Genomic DNA, 17,965 nt, shown 5'->3' with positions numbered 1-17,965 from the left:
AGAAGAACTCTTCAAACAAGTATCTATGTTACAAGAGGAGCTCAACAGGCAGCACAGTATCCAGGAATGTGAGAAGGAGATCGATATGTGGTATTGTGCACTGTCCCAGGCTGAGTGACAGCCCTGCCTTAAGGCTGTGCAAGGGGAAGGTAACCTGAGTTCAACCTCAAGCTGACTGACACAAGTAACCGATGAGATGAAGGAGACTGGACCCTTGTTTCTGCTTAGGGCAGAAAGATGCTTCCCCCTTCCCCTGAAGTGCCCCTACATAACAGATAGGATGCTCTGGGGTTGGAGAATGAAGAGCACGTGAGTAATGGACAGGATCCAGAAAAAGCTTACCATACAAAGTTGATCCAACCACGCATCTGCATTAGAACCAGTGCCACCAGAAAAGCACGTAAAGTGTTAGTAATTGCAGATTCCTTGCTGAGAGGCATCTAAGCACCCATTTGCTGTCCAGACAGTTTTTCTAGAGAAGTTTGCCGCCTACCAGGAGCTCGCATTCACAATGTCACTGAGAGGCTGCAAAGCCTGGTGAACCCTACTATTCCATGTAGGGTTTAATGACACTGCAACAAGGCAACTTAGAACCATCAAAAGAGATTTTATGTCTGTTAAAGGGACATAAGCAACGTTAAAAGGATCAGGAGCGTAGGTGGTATTCTCTGTCTTCCCAGAGTAAGGGATCAGGAAGGAGGAGACGAATTGAACAGGTGAATGCTTGGCTGCGTGGCTGGTGCCATACTCAAGGTTATGGTTTCTATGATCATGGATCTACCTTTGAGTAGCTGGGTCTGTTGGGAGCTGATGGGATTCACCTGACCAAGTGGGGCAAGAGGGTCTTTGCCAACAAGCTGGCCAGACTTATAAGGGGAGCTTTAAACTAGACTTAGTGTGGGGAGCTTTGAGTAGTAATAGAAGAGCTAAGGGCTGCTGATATATTAGAAATCAATAGGAAACACCTGTGAAAAGTCTCAAAGGAATTAAGACATATTCCTCTAAAAAGGTGGGACTTCAGTCCACCTGACATCTGCTGGAAAAGCATCACAGCAAGCTGTAAGCAGTCCAGGAGATGCTTGGGAGTACACCAAGGATAATTTCTTAATCCAGTTGATAAGACAGCCCAACCAGAGAAGAAGCATTACTGGATCTGTGTTACCAACACAGATGAACTAATTAGAGAGGTCAAGATTGGTGGCAGCCTGGGCTGCAGTGGAAATGCATACTTCCCATCACTGGAAGTGTTCAAGATCAGGTTGAATGGGACTTTGAGCAACATGATCTAGTGAAAGATGTCCCTGCCCATGGCAGTGGGGTTCAACTAAATGATCTTTGAAGGTCCCTTCCAACCCAAACCATTCTGTGATTCTATGATTCTATGTACCTGGCAGTCCACTGGAGGCACAGCATCGCTTACGATCCTGTGTTTGCTATCGGTGACTGGGTGAGTGGCTGTATGGGCGCGTTGTTGCTCCTCTTTCTTACTGCCTCAGTAAAGCTTTGTTTATAACATGTTGTCATTACCGTTTGGACAACAGAGGGGAAGGAAGGAAGGAAGGAAGGAAGGAAGGAAGGAAGGAAGGAAGGAAAGAAGGAAGGAAGGAAGGAAGGAAGGAAGGAAGTGGGGAGGGAGGGAGAGAGGGAGAGAGGGAGGAGGAAAAGAGGACTGAAAGTTTGAAGGAATTAAGGGGTCTGCAATAGTATCTGAATGTGCAGTGGTATATGCAATGATATCTGCATCTGGAATATATGTGCTTGCGTACTTGTATCTGTAATTGTATGTGTAATTATATAATATCTGTAATTGTATCTGCAATTGTATGGGTGATGGCTTCTGTGACTGTACTTGTATTTATAATAGTATGTTTTATTGTTTCTTTATCTTTAATTATGTCTGCAATTGTACATATTTTGTGCCTGTATTTGCAATTGTATCTGCAATTGAGTGTATATATGTGTCTGAAATTATATCAGTTTCTCTGATGGTATCTGTGATGGTGCCAGTCTCTGTATTTGTGATGGTACCACTATCTCTGTCTCTAATGGTATCTGTGTCTGTATCAGTAGTGGTATCTGTATCTGCACGTGTACTTGTATTTGGTTTCTAGATGTGTATGTGCCATTTTATCTCTACCTGTAATAGTATCTGCAGGGGTATCTCTAATGCTATCAATATTGGTGTGACTATCTGTAATGGTATCACAATCTGTAATAGTGCTGGCAATGGTATCTATAATGGTATTGGTATCTGGATCATTATGGGTAACTGTATTTATAGCTACAACGATGTCACTATCTGCTATGGCATCTGCAATGATACCTGCATCTGCAATGGCATTTGCAATGGTATCAGTATCTGCAGTGGCCTCTGCATCTGAAATGGTGTCTGCATCTGCGATTTCATCTGCATTGGTATCTACATCTTCAGTGATATCTGCATCTGCTGTGGTATCTGAAGTAGCATCCAGTAATGGTATCTGCACTGGTATCTGCAATGGTATTTGCATCTGCAATTCTATCTCCGATGGTATCTGCACTGGTGTCTGCATCTCCAATGGCATCTCCGTCTGCTTTTGCATCTGAAATTGTATCTGCATTTGCAATGGCATCTGCACTGGTATCTGCATCTGCGATGGTATCTTCAGTGGCATCTGCATCTGCGATGGTATCTTCAGTGGCATCTGCAATGGCATCTGCATCTGCGATGGTATCTTCAGTGGCATCTGCAATGGCATCTGCATCTGCGATGGTATCTTCAGTGGCATCTGCAATGGCATCTGCATCTGCGATGGTATCTTCAGTGGCATCTGCAATGGCATCTGCATCTGCGATGATATCTTCAGTGGCATCTGCAGTGGTATCTGCATCTGCAATGGTATCTTCAGTGGCATCTGCAATGGTATCTGCAATGGTGACTACATCTGCCATGGTGGTATCTGCATCTGCCTGCAACAGTATCTGCATCTGCAGCGTTATCTGCATCTGCAGCATTATGTGCAACTGTGTCTGCCTTCGTTTTCATACCTGCATCTGCAATGGTATCTACATCTGCACAGTCATCTGCAATGCTGTGTGCATCTGCTATTGTATCTGCAATGATATCAGCTTCTGCAATGGCAACTGTGATTGTATCTGCATCTGCATTGGTATCTACATCTGCAATGACACCTGCAATGGCATCTGCAATGGTATCTGGAATGAAATCTGCACCTGCAAAGGATCTACATCTGCAGTGACATCTGCTTTGGCACTGGCATCTGCTTTGGCACTGTCATCTGCAATGGCATCTGCCAATGTATGTGCATCTGCAATGACATCTGCTTTGGCATTGGCATCTGCTTTGGCACTGGCATCTGCAATTACATCTGTAGTGTTATCTGCAATGGTATCTGCCTCTTTAGTGGCCTCTGCATCTTCAATGGCACCTGCAATATTATCTCAAATAATTTTGTCAGCCCGCCATGCTGATTAGGAAAGATGAGGAGATGCAGCAGGAACTCCATAGTAAGATGGTAGCAGTGGTATTAAGGAGTGTATTACTGATGACCTCCTGAAAGGCAGTTACCTTGAGTACAAGAGGAGAAAGGATGATTCCTAGGACAATGCAAGGTTCCTGGGAAATACCGAGGGGGGATTTCATTGAATATTAAGACACTATGTGGAGACACATTCAGCTGATACTGAAGTTAGGATGTGTGGAAGAGCTGCCTCACTCCATGGCTGAGAAGCAGCCTTCAAGCCCCTGGAGATTTGAAAGAGCATTTTTTTTCTTTTTGTAATACAGGACTCAGATGGTACAGGACAAAGTGGAGAAATTTGAATGGTAAGAGAAAAAAAAAGAAATAAAATCCAACCTCTTTCACGGAGGCCCATTAGTAACTCTTGTTCTCTTGCCTTAGGCTCTGTAAGCACCTTCCAGCATGGACAAGACCTGGGTGAGGACCTGGAGACCTCATTGCCCATGGGGCCCCATAATGGCCTAGTTCACCCAAGTGAAGCAAGTTCACCCTGGACCCAAGTACTCAAGCCCACGGACAACAGGTAAAACGAGGATCAGCGTGGTATACGGCGCATTTAGGACTCCAATGGTAAAATCAGCTACAAAGCCATTTCCCTTTTCTCCAGACCTCCACGCTCCCAGGTGCAGCCATGGCAGGGATTGGCAGAGGAAGGCTTATGCTGCTAACGCTGCTCAGGATAACACAGGACAGAGCGGCCTGATGCTGCTGAACACAGGATCGCTCTCATACCTCAGCTGCCCCTTAACCCTTTGCTACACTAAACGCCACTGCCGCACGCAGGCTGGGCAGTTTGCCTGTTCAGCACTCAGGGGAACTGGGAAATGTCTCTGCTCAGTTCTGCTGTGGGGAGCTGGGGTCAGCCTTGGTGTTCAGGATCAAGAGCAGTTGCTCTCCAGACAGCTAAAGACAGAACTGTGTACCTCCCTTGCATGTGAAATTACTACAAAGGCATTCACAGGAGGAAGCTTGTCTTGTATTTTTGCACTTAACTTGTTGCTCCCACCTCATCATTTTCTTCTTCTTTGTAATAGGAGTAAAGTTTTGATTTCTTGGCTACATATTATTAAAATTGCTTTCATAATACATATGAAATGCATGTTGTATAAACATAATACGTATGAAACGTATGATGTATAAACATAATATCTATGCTGACCTGACCCACTTCTTAGGGAAGGCTGCTGCCTCGCTGGGGCCTAGGTTAAAGATGCGATGAGAAAACTTCCTACCCTGGTACAGCCCTAGGATTATTATCCATTATTGCTCTTTCATGTAGGCAGCGATGAAGTTGCAATAAGAAGTCCAAGGGCAATCAAAAGAGACTTCAGAGCCTTGGAATGACTGGTTAAGGGATCAGGAGCACAAGTAGTTTCTCCTCTATTCTTCCAGTTGCAGGGAATGATGAGGGAAGAAAGAAGAAGACCCAGATGATCAATGCCTGGCTCTGTGACTGGTGTCACCGGCAGAATTTTGGGTTTTTTGATCATGGGTCAGTCAACACGACACCAGGTCTGCAGGCAACAGATAGGGTACACCTTTCTCAAAGGGGGAAAAGGATCTCTGCACAGAAGTTAGCAGGTCTTATTGAAAGAGCTTTAAACTAGAGTTGAAGGGGGAAAAGGATAAAACCAGGCTTGCTAGAGATAAGCCTGGGGGTGGCACACCAATGTTTGAGGGAGTGTGCTAGTGAGGTCCTTCAGCCTGCTCCACAATGCACTGAGTACACTGGAGCACATTTGAAACGTCTCTGTACTAATGTGCGCAGCATGAGGAATAAACAAGAGGAGCGAGAAGCATTGGCCCAGTTACGGAACTATGACATCATTGGCATAAGCGAAACTTGGTGGGATGAGTCCTGTGGCTGGGTTGCTGTGATGGATGGTTATAGGCTCTTCAGGAGGGATAGGCAGGGCAGGCGAGGCAGGGGGGTGGCACTGTATTTAAGGGAGGGGTTGGACTGTGTGGCACTTACAGTTGGCAATGACATGGTTGAGAGCCTCTGGGTAAGGATTAAGGAGAAAGCAGATAAAGCGGATGTTGTTGTGGGAGTCTACTACTGACCAGCCAGCCAGGACAACAACACTGTTGAATTATTCTAGAAGGAATTAAGGGATATCTCTAGATCAGCTGCCCTTGTCCTTACGGGTGATTTTAACTTCCCAGACATCAACTGGGAGTATCATACAGTGGGCACAAACAGGTCCAGGAAATTCCTGAAGCACGTTGAAGATAACTTCTTGGTGCAGGTACTAAGGGAGCTGACTAGGAAAGGTGCCCTCCTAGATTTGTTGTTTGTAAACCCATGGGCAAAGTTGTGATTGGTGGCTGTCTTGGTCACAGTGACCACAAAGTAGTTGAGTTTCAAATTGTTGGTGATAGGAGAAAAACTGCAAGCAAAACTTCAGCCCTGGATATGGGGAGAGCAGACTTGGGGCTGCCGAAGGAGCTAGTTAGTAAGGTCCCCTGGGAATCTGCTTTTGAAGGTATTGGGGTCCGTGAATGCTGGTCACTTTGCTGTAGAGAGAAAATCTGTGCAGCCAAAGCTTGATTAGAGTTCAAGCTGGCCAGCACTGTGAAGGACATTTTTAAAATATGTTAACAGCAAAAGGAGGATCAGAGATAACATTGGTCCATTACTTGATGAGGTCAGTCACCTCACAAATAGGGACATAGACAAATGAGGGACATTTAATGCCGCCTTCACCTCTGTCTTTAACACTGATGATGGGCCCTGGGACCCCTGGAGTCCTGTGTTGGAAGACCATGACTGGGGGGGATGATAAACTCCCAGCCGACCCTGAACTTGTTCGAGACTTGCTGCTCCAGCTGGATGCACATAAATCTATGGGGCTCGATGGCATTCATCCCAGGGTACTGAAAGAGATGGCTGATGTTATCACGGGACCTCTCTCCATTATTTTTCAATGGTCTTGAGAATCTGGAGAGGTCCCAGTTGACTGGAAGCTGGCAAATGCAGTTTTCAAGAAGGGAAAGAAAGAAGACCCTGGTAATTACAGGCCTGTCAGTCTCACTTCAGTACCTGGTAAAATTATGGAGAAGGTTATTCTGCGAGCTATTGAAAAACACTTGAGAATCAATGGAGTCATTGGTCATAGCCAGCATGGGTTCATGAGTGCAAAAGTCCTGTTCAACTAACTTAATTTCCTTTTATGACAAGGTCAACCATCCAGTTGATCAAGGGAAGCCAGTAGATGTGGAGTTTTTGGATTTTAGCAAAGCTTTTGATACTGTCTCTCACAGTACCCTTCTGGACAAAATGTCCAGCACACAGCTAGACAAGTCCATAATACATTGGGTGAGGAATTGGCTGACGGGTCGGGCTGAGAGGGTTATAGTTAATGGGGTTACATCAGGCTGGTGGCCAGTCACCAGTGGGGTTCCCCAGGGCTCAATTTTAGGGCCAGTGCTCTTTAATGCTTTTATAAATGATCTGGATACAGGAATCAAATATACATTAATTCAGTTTCCTGATGATACTAAACTACGAGGAGCTGTGGACTCCCTCGAAGCTAGAGAGGCCTTATAGAGAGATCTGGATAGACTAGAGAGCTGGGCAATCACCAACCGTATGAAATTTAACAAGAGCAAGTGCCGGATTCTGCACCTGGGGTGGGGTAATCCTGGTTATACGTACAAACTGGGGGATGAGAGGCTGGAGAGCAGCCCTGCGGAAAGAGATCTGGGGGGTTGGGTTGACGGCAAGTTGAATAGGAGTCAACAGTGTGCCCTGGCAGCCAAAAGGGTGCACCCCGTGTCCTGGGGTGCATCAAGCACAGCATCGCTAGCCCGCTGAGGCAGGCGATTGTCCCACCCTACGCTGCAGTGGTGCGGCCCCACCTCGAGTACTGTGTGCAGTTTTGGGCACCTCAGTACAAGAAGGACATCAGACTCCTAGAGTGTGTCCAGAGGAGGGAGACTGAGATGATGAAAGGCCTCGAGGGCAAGACTTATGAGGAGCGGCTGAGGTCACTCGGCTTGTTCAGCTTGGAGAAGAGAAGGCTGAGGGGGGACCTCATCAGAGTCTACACCTTCCTCAAGGGGGGCGGCGGAGGGGGAGGTGCTGATCTCCTCTCTCTGGTGACCAGCGACAGGACACGAGGAAACGGAGTGAAGCTGCATCGGGGGAAGTTCAGACTGGACATTAGGAAAAGGTTCTTCACCGAGAGGCTGGTCAGTCACTGGAACAGGCTCCCCAGGAAAGTGGTCAGTGGAACTCTGACCAAGCCTGTCAGAGTTCAAGGAGCGTCTGGAGGACGCTCTTAGTCATATCGTTTAGTGTTAGGTAGTCCTGCGAGGAGCAGGGAGTTGGACTCGATGATCCTTACGGGTCCCTTCCAACATGAGATACTATATGATTCTATGATTCTATGATTTTTTTAAAGTCCTTTATCACTGCAGTAGTTTCTGAAAACCACTGCCACACATGGACTTTATTTCATTATAAAGCTCTGATTTGCCATGGCTAGGAGGGTGCCATTTTCCTACCAGTTGTCCTGGTTTCGGCTGGGGTAGAGTTAATTTCCTTCCTAGTAGCTGGTACAGTGCTGTGTTTTGGATTTAGGGTGAGAATAACGTTGATAACGTGCCGATGTTTTAGTTGTTGCTGAGCAGTGCTTACACTAGTCAAGGACTTTCCAGCTTCCCATGCTCTACCGACTGAGAAGGCTGGAGGTGCACAAGAAGCTGGGAGGGGGCACAGCCAGGACAGCTGACCCAAACTGGCCAAAGGGACATTCCATACCATGGGACGTCATGCTCAGTACATAAACTGGGGGAAAGCTGGCCGGGGGGGGCCGCTGCTCGGGGACTGGCTGGGCATCGGTCGGCGGGTGGTGAGCAATTGCACTGTGCATCACTTGCTTTGTATATTATTATTATTATTATTATTATTATTATTATTATTTTATTTTATTTCAAATATTAAACTGTTTTTATCTCAACCCATGAGTTTTTATCACTTTTCCGATTCTCTCCCCCATCCCACCGGGGGAGGGGAGTGAGCGAGCAGCTGTGTGGTGCTCAGTTGCCGACTGAGGTTAAACCACGACACAGTAACAGCTACTGACTGTGCAGCATTTGCTGGTGATCTTCCCACCTGGACTCCTGGAAAAGCAAAAAGAAAAATCACAGAATCGTTCTTCACATTTGCTTCAAGTCAGCTTAGCAACTTCTTATGGGGTTAGAATACATCAGCACCATAGATTGTTCTTGATATTACCATTAATTAGCAAGTGCCTACACTGTTGTTTCAGGAAGTTGGTTTTTTTTTTATTCTCCCCGATAGTCACAGGAACCATGCTGGCAGGAGAGCCGCTTTCTTTTTAAGATAATTTAGCAGTGCAGTTGTGAACCCCTTTGTGCTTAGCGATTTACTCTTTGGCACTACAAGTGTGTATCATTCTTGGAGGAAAAAGTTACCCATGAAGGGAATTTCATGAGGCTGGAAACTCAAACTCCTTCAGTTACAAAGGGGCTTTAAATATGCAGTTGCATGCAGGTGTCCTTTCACATGCTTTTTGTCCTAGCTTACCTGAAGCACAGTCCCACCAAAACCGAAGCCCCCACTTACACAAGTTAAAGGGGCAAACCTCCCGCAGAAGACATCCGCTCCCCCGGTCCTCATGACTATGTGGAGCCCTCCGTGACCAGGAACGGGAAGAATGTGGCTCCAGCATATCCCATCTGCAGACTTCCCAAGATAAACACCAAGATCGCACGTGGACCACGTGAGTAACATTTCTCCAACCGTTCATTCAGAGAAGACAAACATGCTTTCTTTTTGCCCTGCGTTAGTGGGTACAAAACAATCAGCTCACCCCCTAAAAGAGCTGTAGATGTTTTCAGACAGCTGGCAGCTGTCTGCAGCTGCTAAGGAGAGCCATCTCCTGGTGAAATTGCATTCTTGGCTTGAGAAAAAGGCCAGAACTTCACTGCTTCTGCACTGTTCTCCTCCGCCTTAGGTGATTATTCCACTGGGAAGTACAACAGACACGTCTATAAATGCCCGCCTGTGCAGCCCACGTCCTTCCGGCACGGGGCCATCAAAGCAGACCTCCTGCCAGGTAAGTGAACTCTGGGAAATACATACACTTGCAGTCCGAGTGTCCTCTAGTGACAACCTGCTGCTGGTCAGCTTTTTCACCAGCGCTCGTTCAAAGCCTGCGCAGCAGTACACAATTGTTTCCTGACAAGCTCCCTTTATGTTCCATAGGAGCTTGATAATATAACGCTATTTCTGGCTTTGTTTGGGAGACGGGGAAGGCCAAAGCCCTTGTATCACAGCTTGGCTTGGCAGAGTGAAACCCGTGTGATGGTCACGGACACGGCTATCCTGGGCTATGAGCTGTGCAAATCCCAGCAGAAAGCTCCTTTCTAAAGCACTCCTAGTCTAAACGTAGGACGGAGACACTGCTGTGCTTTAACCCCAACGAGCAGCTCAGCCCTACACAACCGCTCGCTCCCTCCTGTCCAGTGGGATGGGGAGGAGGATCAGAAGGGTAAAAGTGAGAAAACTCGTGGGTTGAGGTAAAGACAGTTCAATAGGTAAAGCAAAAGCTGCATGTGCAAGCAAAGCAGGAATGGGATTCCTGCACCATTGCTGCACCTGCCGAAGCAGCCAGACTGGAACCAGAGGTGCAACAGTTCTTCCAACCTGCAAAGCTACTCAGCCACCTATGGCATCACAAGCACCTGCACAAGCCAGGTGCCTGCTCCTGCCTATCAGCTACTCAGCCACCAGTGGGCTTATGAGAAACAGCACAGGCCATGGGCCTGCTCTTCCTTATCACCTACTCAGCCACCAGTGAACTCACAAGCACCTACAAAAGCCAGGCGCCTGCTCCTGCTCTGAAGGCTATTCAGCCATCGGTGACCTCATAGGCATGACACAAGCCAGGTTCTGCCCCTGCCCTATGAGCTACTCAGCCACAAGTGACGTCACAATCACCTGCACAAGCCAGTCCCCAGGTCCTCGATCACCACCGGTCTCATGCTGATGGGATCACTGCTATGTGCGAGGCTTCCCGAGACCTGCCGTCGCAGTGTTGTTGAGAAAAAACGCTACGCAAAGTCCCTGAGCCATCTTGTCTGGCAGGGATGGGAGAGCTTCTGTGCACAAGGGCTCCAAATCCCGCTGGGGCACCCACGATGGAAACGAACGCTGCTGAGGGCGTGCATCCTCAAGCCCCTCTGGTGCACTGCATCTGGGCACGCTACTGTGAGCCAGCGTCCCCAGTGCTACCCCAGAGATAGGAATGCTGCTTTGTGTGAGGGTTTCAGCCTCCTGGGGATGGAGCCACTGCTCCATGGAGCTCCACCAGTGCGCTGGTTGGGCACACAGCCGTGTGCCTGCATCCCAGGCCTTGCTGGTATACCGTCAATGGGAATGCTGCTGCTCGACTGGAGCACCACTGCTAAGCACGGTGCTATGGGCACATGTCCGTGATCCCCACCGCTCTCCCGGCTGACTAGCACGCTGCTGTGTATGAGGCTCCCAGAGCACTGCTGTTGCTCCTGGGCTGGGAAACATGCTGTATGTCAGGGTCCTAGAGGCTCACTGCTACTCCTGGGCTAAGCACGGCCTCCAGAAATGTGGAGGGTACAGCCCCCGCCCTGCCACAGTGACTGTCCCTGCAGGAGGGCCCACAGGTTCCTTGGGTGCCTTGTGGCTCCTCTCTCTGGTTTGTGTGCGTGGCAAGTGGGGATGTTGCTGCAGCTCCATCACAGCCTGACTCCGTACGTCAGCCCTTTGACTGAGGCAGGGGCTGCAGGAAAAGGCTCAGAGAAGCACTGTGTTCTTGGGAGAGAATTTATTTTTAAAGTCTTGCCTTTTTCCAGGGTATTTATTTCATCATGTGACAGCAGGAGAGGTGAATTCCTGGGACATCCCTTTGGAAGCACTGCAGGACCTTGTGTTGGGCATGTTCAAGAAGCTTAAGTTTAAATTGTCACGTGTTGATTATGACTGCACGCTCAACCTGTCCAAAGGTTTGTCTGAAGGAGCCAATGATGCAGTCAAGCTTGCTGAGCGCGTGTGTGAGCACTAGGGACCAGATGCTGCTGGTCTCGCCTCCAAGGGTGAGGAGCTGCACGGACCTTCTCTTGCTGTCACTCTGCTCACCTATTTCAGGGACTGCTGTCATGGTTCCTCCGTGTCCCCTGGGATCTCCCACGCTCCTACAGCACTTGTCCTCAATGGCCGGAGAACCCCTTGATCAGGGGGTGGGCTGGGCTCCTCGTCCTGCTCGGGGAAGGAGAGTGTCCCCATGTGGGAGCGGGGGCTCCTTGGGAAGGGGGTGCCTCCCTGCAGATCCAAAGGCAGTGCAGTGCATGTCTGCTGCCTTCACCCCTGTCTGGCAGAGGATGCTGGCGTACGGGATGGAGGAAAGACACGGAGAGCGGCCCGCGGCGGGGATTGTGGTGTCACAGCGTCACAGGCCCCAGCTCGGGGACCCCCAGCGCTGAGAGCGAGGGCCACCCCCTGAGCCCTGGGCACCACAGGGGTGATGCCATGGCAGCTGGATGACATGGGACAGGGCTGGGAATGGGCCAGAAAGGGGCCTTTGGAGCTGGTGGCTGATGGGCACTGCCTGGGAGGATGGTCCTGGCGAGGACTGGGATGGGAAACCCCCTTGGGTCATCCATGGCCCTCCAGGTGCTGGGGGCGTCCCCGCAGGCCAGGCTGGTGTGAGGCGGCCCTCTCCCCCATCCCCAGCCATGCTCGCCCCTCATCCGCCAGGCGCCCGGTGACGCTAGGAGCAGCACGGATTGCCATTGGTGAGTGGGCCATGGCACAGCCAATGGCAGCGTGGGGAGGGCGGGGGCACCATGAGGGCCGCCTGGGCTGGGTGGGTCATCGGGGCTGCTGTGCCTGGCGGTGAGGAGGGCCAGGGCCGGGGATCTGCCTGGCGCCCGGCGACATCAGGTGCAGTACTTGGGCGCGGTAAGGCCAGGGCAGGCCTTGGGCTGCTGCTGGGGGTCCTGGGCTGGGCGTCGAGCCGTGAGCGCGGGGTACCCAGGACCCCGTCTCGCCCTTGCGCCATGGGGTAGGGGCATGGGACGTGTGGGGAGGAGGAAGGGACCCGTGGGGACAGAGGAGAGACAGGTGGGGCTGTGGAAGGGGAACAGGGAACGGGCGGTTTGGGATGAGGAAGGGGGCCAGCGCCAGGGCTGGGGGTGTGTGGGGAGAGGGAAGGACGTTGGGGGTGGGGGAAGGGGACAGGGATGGGGTAGGGACACAGTGGGAAGGGGGATGAGGAGGGGTGCGAGGGCGAGCGCCTGCGTGGGCAGGTAAGGGGGAGCCCCTTGCCCATGGGGTCACACAGGAGGATGGGTAGGCTGGGCTGGGACACCCTGGCCTGTGGCCACAAGTGCTGGGGGAATTTGGGTGGGAGCAAGGCCACCCCCCTGGCTGCAGGTGGGGTCCCCCATGGCCACGGCAGCACCCTGACACCCGGGGTGGTGCAGATGACCCGACCCCTCTTTTCTACCCTCAGTGCAGGTGGGGATGCCACCTGGCTGTGGGCTGCATCCACTGTCCCTGACAGGAACGTGCTGCCACTCGTGCCCAGAGAGCCCGGCTCTGCATGGCACAGACATCTCTGTCCCCTCTGTGCTGCTGCCCCCAGCACTGAACCGGGCGGGTTTGCCCCAATGTGGCTGTATTTCCCACGGGGGAGGCAAACCCTGTTCCCACGGTTGGCCACGTGCCCATGTGCTCCCCATGCTCCCCATGCCACCAAGCTGTGTGCTGGCCCCGCGCCTGTTTGTCACCGTCCCCTGGTCCCAGGGACCGGCATCTGGTGCAGAGGTGCTGATGTGCCCCCAGAAGGGTGGGTGGGGGAAAGATGGTCCTCCCTTGCCCGGCCGCATCGCTGCCCTGGCCTGTGTTGGCACTGGCTGAGTCCTGCTGTTTCGTGGGCAGCCCGGTGGCCCCCAGGACTAGGGTCTGGGGCCAGGGACACCCCATTGGTGTTGGGGGGCTGTCCCGGTGTTTCACCCTGGGATGAGGAGTGTGGGCATGCCCCTGCACTGCACGGGGGCTCTTCCCATCTGTCCTGGGGTGGGCAGGAGCCGTGTGATGCCATGTGTTTGTGGGCGCTGGGCATGGCACACCAGGAATTCCCACATGCGTGGGGGGTGCTAATTAGTGGTTTATTGTCAGGGAGATGTGGGGGGGGCCGGTGTGGCCCCGGGGCATCCCTGGTGTGGTGTGCCCCATGCTCTCAGCTCCTGCAGGAGAGGAGGACATGAGTGAGGCTGGACAAGGGCAGGCAGCCCTGGCCAGGCAGCTCCCACATGCCATGGCCTGGAGCCGATGGGGCTGGTGCAGCTGGGTGAGGAGGAGACCTCACATGCGCCTGTAGCGCCAGATGGCCCCAGCAAGGGCTGCAGCCACGATCAGCAGCACTGCGATGGTGATGCCAACACTGAGAGCTGCCTTGGAGCTGCCTGGAGGAGGGAGGAGAGAGAGGGGTTGCAGGCACACAGGCAGCCATGGCCGGAGCTGCCATCGGAGCCCAACCACCATCCTCCAGGTACCTGCATAGGGCCAGGGGCCTCTGCCCGCACCCTGCATCCCATACCCATGGGTGACACCTACCCCATGGAATGAGCCATGAGCTTTCCTGGCTTTGCTCCATCCCGTGGGGCAGGGTGGCTCAGGAGCCCCATCCCTGTCCCCATGCGTAGCACCTACCCCATGGGATGAGGAGGCTGCGGGTGCCCAGGCTGCGGTGGCGCACGCGGCAGGCGTAGCTGTGCCCGTCATGGGAGGCCACGGCCAGGACGCTGCGGAGCTGGTAGGTGAGGTCGGCGTTGGGCAGGATGGTGCTGGTGTTGAGTGCCGGGCCCGGCGGCACCTCCTGGCCATCCCGCAGCCAGGCCACGCTGATGGGCCGTGGGTAGAAGCCGGTGACGCGGCAAACCAGCAGGAGCTGGTCTGGTCTGGGTGTGCGGGCAAAGACCGTGGCCACGGGCAGCTCTGGGGGGCGAGAGCCAAGGGGTGGGGGGAGCCCTGGTGGGGCACTGCTTGGCCCCAGTGTGTGTGGGGCTTTGGGGTGGCCGTGCCAGGGTTGGAGTGGTCTCACCTTGTCTCTCCAGATCAGCCCTCCCGTACTCGATGAATTTCTTCATGTGGTCAACACAGGTGACATTGAGAAGGTGCTGCAGGGTCACAGAGAAGCCAGTGAAGCTGTTGAACTGCCTCTCAACTTGCACTGCCAGCTCACTCTCCTGCCACCTCTCCCAGCGGCTGTTGTCCACGTCAAAGCTGAGGAAGTCGTGGGCATTGTAGGCGAGATGGTAGAATTTGGTATAGGAGCCATTGGGATACAAGTCACAGCCAGTTGTGTCCTGGAACACAAAGGGGTCTGGGGGGGACGATGGGCATCATGAGTGCAGCTCAAGCTGCAGCCTGAAATTGCAGCCTGTCACCTGCTTCTTTGGACACAGCCCTTTCCCCCTTCCCTCTGCACCCCAAGTCGTTCTCCCCAGGGAGGAGACACGAAAGGCCAAAGCTCAATTAGAGGTGAAACTGGCCAGTGTTGTGTGAGACAACAATAAAGGCTTTTTTAAGTACGTTAATAACAAGAGGAGGTCTAAAGAAAACATTGGACTGATACTTGTTGAAGGTGGTCACCTGGCTAATAGGGATGAAGAAAAAGCGGAGGCATTCAATGCTTTTTTTGCCTCAGTCTTTAATAATACTGATAGACCTTGGGCTGCCCAGTCCTCCGAGTCGGAGGACCACAACTGCGGGAACCGTGACTTTCCCTTTGTGGACACTGCAATTGCCAGGGACCAGCTGTATCAGCTGGATGTTCACAAGTCCAAGGGGCCTGATGGGATTCATGCCAGCGTACTGAAGGAGCTGGTGGATGTTATGGCAGGACCCCTCTCTATCATCTACCAAAGGTCTTGGGAGTCTGGGGAGGTCCCTGCTGACTGGAAGCTGGCCAACGTTATTCCAATTGACAAGAAGGGTGTGAGGGAAGACGCAGGAAACTACAGACCTGTTAGTCTAACCTCAGTACCTGGAAAAATTATGGAGAAGATAATTCTGGGTGCTACTGAGAATAACAATAATTAATAATTATATAATATCTATTATATTAATAATTTGCTTTAATAATTTTGCCTTAATAATTTGCTTTACCTTTTGGTCAGCCCTAAATTGGTCAGGCAGTTGGACTAGATGATCTTGTAGGTCCCTTCCAACTGAAATGTTCTGTTCTGTTCTGTTCTGTTCTGTTCTATTCTATTCTATTCTATTCTATTCTATTCTATTCTATTCCCCCCACGTTGCTGCTCTGCTTTACACCAGGTGGAAGCCCTGCGGGTGAGAAACCTGTCCTGAACCCTATAGCTCGTCGTCCTCGAGCTGCCCCTGCCCACAGCAGGGTCGAGAGCCGTGGCAAAGCAGAAAGCACTGCTTTGGGGGAGTGATGGGACATGGAGTGCGGGCAAGTAGGAGGATGGTGGCACTCTGCCCGGCGCCCTGCCCTTGGTTAACCAGCGCTGCACCAGCGTGTGGGGCCAGGCGCTGGATCCATGTGTCCTGTCCCACAGGCATGAGCGGAGAGGCCCCTTTGGCCTTCTACTCCTTTCTCAGACGACTTCTCTGGTGGGATTTGGGGTGCCTGGAGAGCAATAGCAGGGGCTGGTGTGAGGGCGTAAGTGGAGCTGAACGCAGCCAAGTTTTGTGCTGGGGACCAGGATGGACCCATGTCACCTCCGCACAGGACATGGTGGTTTGGGGGTCTTGCTGGTGCAGGATGAGGCCCATTCCCTACCCTCCTGCCAGCCCCAGTTTGGAAAAGCTGTTGGTGGTGGCTCTGAGCTTTTTCTCACAGCCTTGGGTGAGGAGGTGCTGAGCACCTGATACTCACATGGTGTCTGGTACAGCCTGGCATCATTGGACAGGTACAGGTTGAAGTCCTGCACATAGGCCCTGAACAGGTTTTGCAGGTTCTCCCACTCTGCTGCAGGCAGGGACGGGTAGACCCATGGCTGGAGGTAGAGGATGTTCCAGGTGTATTTCTGCAGCTTAACAAAGACAATGTCCTCCACGGTGGCCCAGCCCGACACGTCCACAGAGCTGGTGTTATGGAAGACAGTGGTTCGAAAAAGGTGGAGTTTCCAAGAGCCTGTGGGGAAAGTGGGGAGAGGAAGCGGCATTGGGGTGCATGAGGATGAAGGAGGATGTTGGGGGACTGCCAGCTCCAGTGCTGGTGGGCGGCCCCGAGAGGAAGGGTGGCTTGCAGTGTCCCTGGGGACAGGCAGGGCAAGATGGGGCAGACAGGCAGGGTGGGGGAAGTCCCCCGGTTTCACTCAGTTTGCAGTTTCCTTCCATGGCCTTTCTGAGCCTCTCCATGCTTCTCCTCTCTTTTCCTTTTTTAAGCCATCCACCGCCCCAATGTGACTTTCTGGGAGCTGTCACTTTGCCGTGTGGAAGGGATGACAGGGGGGACCTTGGTGCTGGTTTGGGGTGATGCTTCCCCCGGCAAGGAACACCCATGCCAGACCTGGATCCACTGGAGACCTGCACACAGTGCAGGGGCTGGGGGGGCTGGGAGGGAGGGGCATCTCGCCCCAGTTTAGGGGCTCCCGGGCAATGCTCGAGACTGAAGAGGAGGCAGGAGACTGAGTTAGATGCTGCAGTGCTGAATGAGGCTCCGGTAGTAAGCAGGGCAGAGTGAAGCCTGTTTTGGGGCAGTGGGTGCCCCCCTGGCCAGGGCGTGGTGAGCGCCTGCCCCTGGAATGGGAAACAGAGGCTGGAGAGGCAGGTGGAAGGCTTGTTGTAGCTGCAGGAGGAACCTTTGAGCGTTGTTTCACAGGGGGAGAATGCAGAGGATCCAGGAACCCTTCGATTGCAAGAGAAATGACCCCGCAGGCTGAGGGCGGTGCCCAGGACCTGCTCAAGGGGTTGGAGCCCAGTGCAGGGCTGTTGTGCCGTGAGGGGCTGAGAACCCCTGCTGCCCACAGGCTCCCTGCAGGAGGAAGGCATCTTTGGGGGCACCCCAGCACCCCAGGCCTGGCTGAGGGACCCCTTGCCCCTTGGCTGCTCAGGCGCCTGAACCCCAGTGCCAGTGGTGCTAGGCTGGGCAGGATGGTGTGGGGCAGGGAACCCTGAGCAGGTGGGCAGGGATGGGGCACCTTTGGGTGCTGGGGGGGGGGGGGGCCTTGGTGATGGGGACAGTGGCGCTGTCTGTGCCCACCCCCTGCCACCTCTGTGGGGTCCCGCAGTGCAGGGATGGGAGCAGGGTGGGGGTGAGCCAGGGCTTCCACTTACCCTCTGGATCTGCCCACGTCCCAGGGAGGAGGAGAAGAAGGAAGAGGAGGAGGAGGAGGCGAGGGGGCTGCATGGTGCCAGTGGCAAGTGTGAAGGAGCAAGTGCAGCAGGAGGAGGAAGGGGCCTCGGG

At 52.7% G+C, this 17,965-nt stretch overlaps 1 protein-coding gene across 1 annotated transcript; it reads right to left on the bottom strand.

The window, feature by feature from the left end:
- Positions 1–13,683: 13,683 nt before the first annotated feature.
- LOC143163956 (antigen-presenting glycoprotein CD1d-like) lies at positions 13,684–17,965 on the bottom strand. The gene is made up of 6 exons (XM_076345884.1): positions 17,836–17,965; positions 16,433–16,690; positions 14,633–14,914; positions 14,242–14,526; positions 13,898–13,994; positions 13,684–13,775 (listed from the first exon to the last, which is right to left on the bottom strand). Exons 1-6 carry the CDS (start codon positions 17,906–17,908, stop codon positions 13,769–13,771), a joined length of 1,002 nt encoding a protein of 333 aa, XP_076201999.1. The 5' UTR covers positions 17,909–17,965; the 3' UTR covers positions 13,684–13,768.

Source organism: Aptenodytes patagonicus, chromosome 8 (assembly GCF_965638725.1).
Source record: "Aptenodytes patagonicus chromosome 8, bAptPat1.pri.cur, whole genome shotgun sequence".
In the NCBI taxonomy this organism is placed as follows: domain Eukaryota; kingdom Metazoa; phylum Chordata; class Aves; order Sphenisciformes; family Spheniscidae; genus Aptenodytes; species Aptenodytes patagonicus.
This window is presented reverse-complemented; position numbering and strand designations above follow the sequence as displayed.

What these genes read in the sequence shown, in the direction of transcription:
- LOC143163956 (XM_076345884.1), bottom strand. Translation starts at nt 17,908, where the DNA reads ATGCAGCCCCCTCGCCTCCTCCTCCTCCTCTTCCTTCTTCTCCTCCTC. An exon ending in GACGTGGGCAGATCCAGAGG is followed by an intron (nt 16,691 to 17,835) that starts GTAAGTGGAAGC and finishes CTTTCCCCACAG; the next exon opens with GCTCTTGGAAACTCCACCTT. An exon ending in CAGGCTGTACCAGACACCAT is followed by an intron (nt 14,915 to 16,432) that starts GTGAGTATCAGG and finishes CGTCCCCCCCAG; the next exon opens with ACCCCTTTGTGTTCCAGGAC.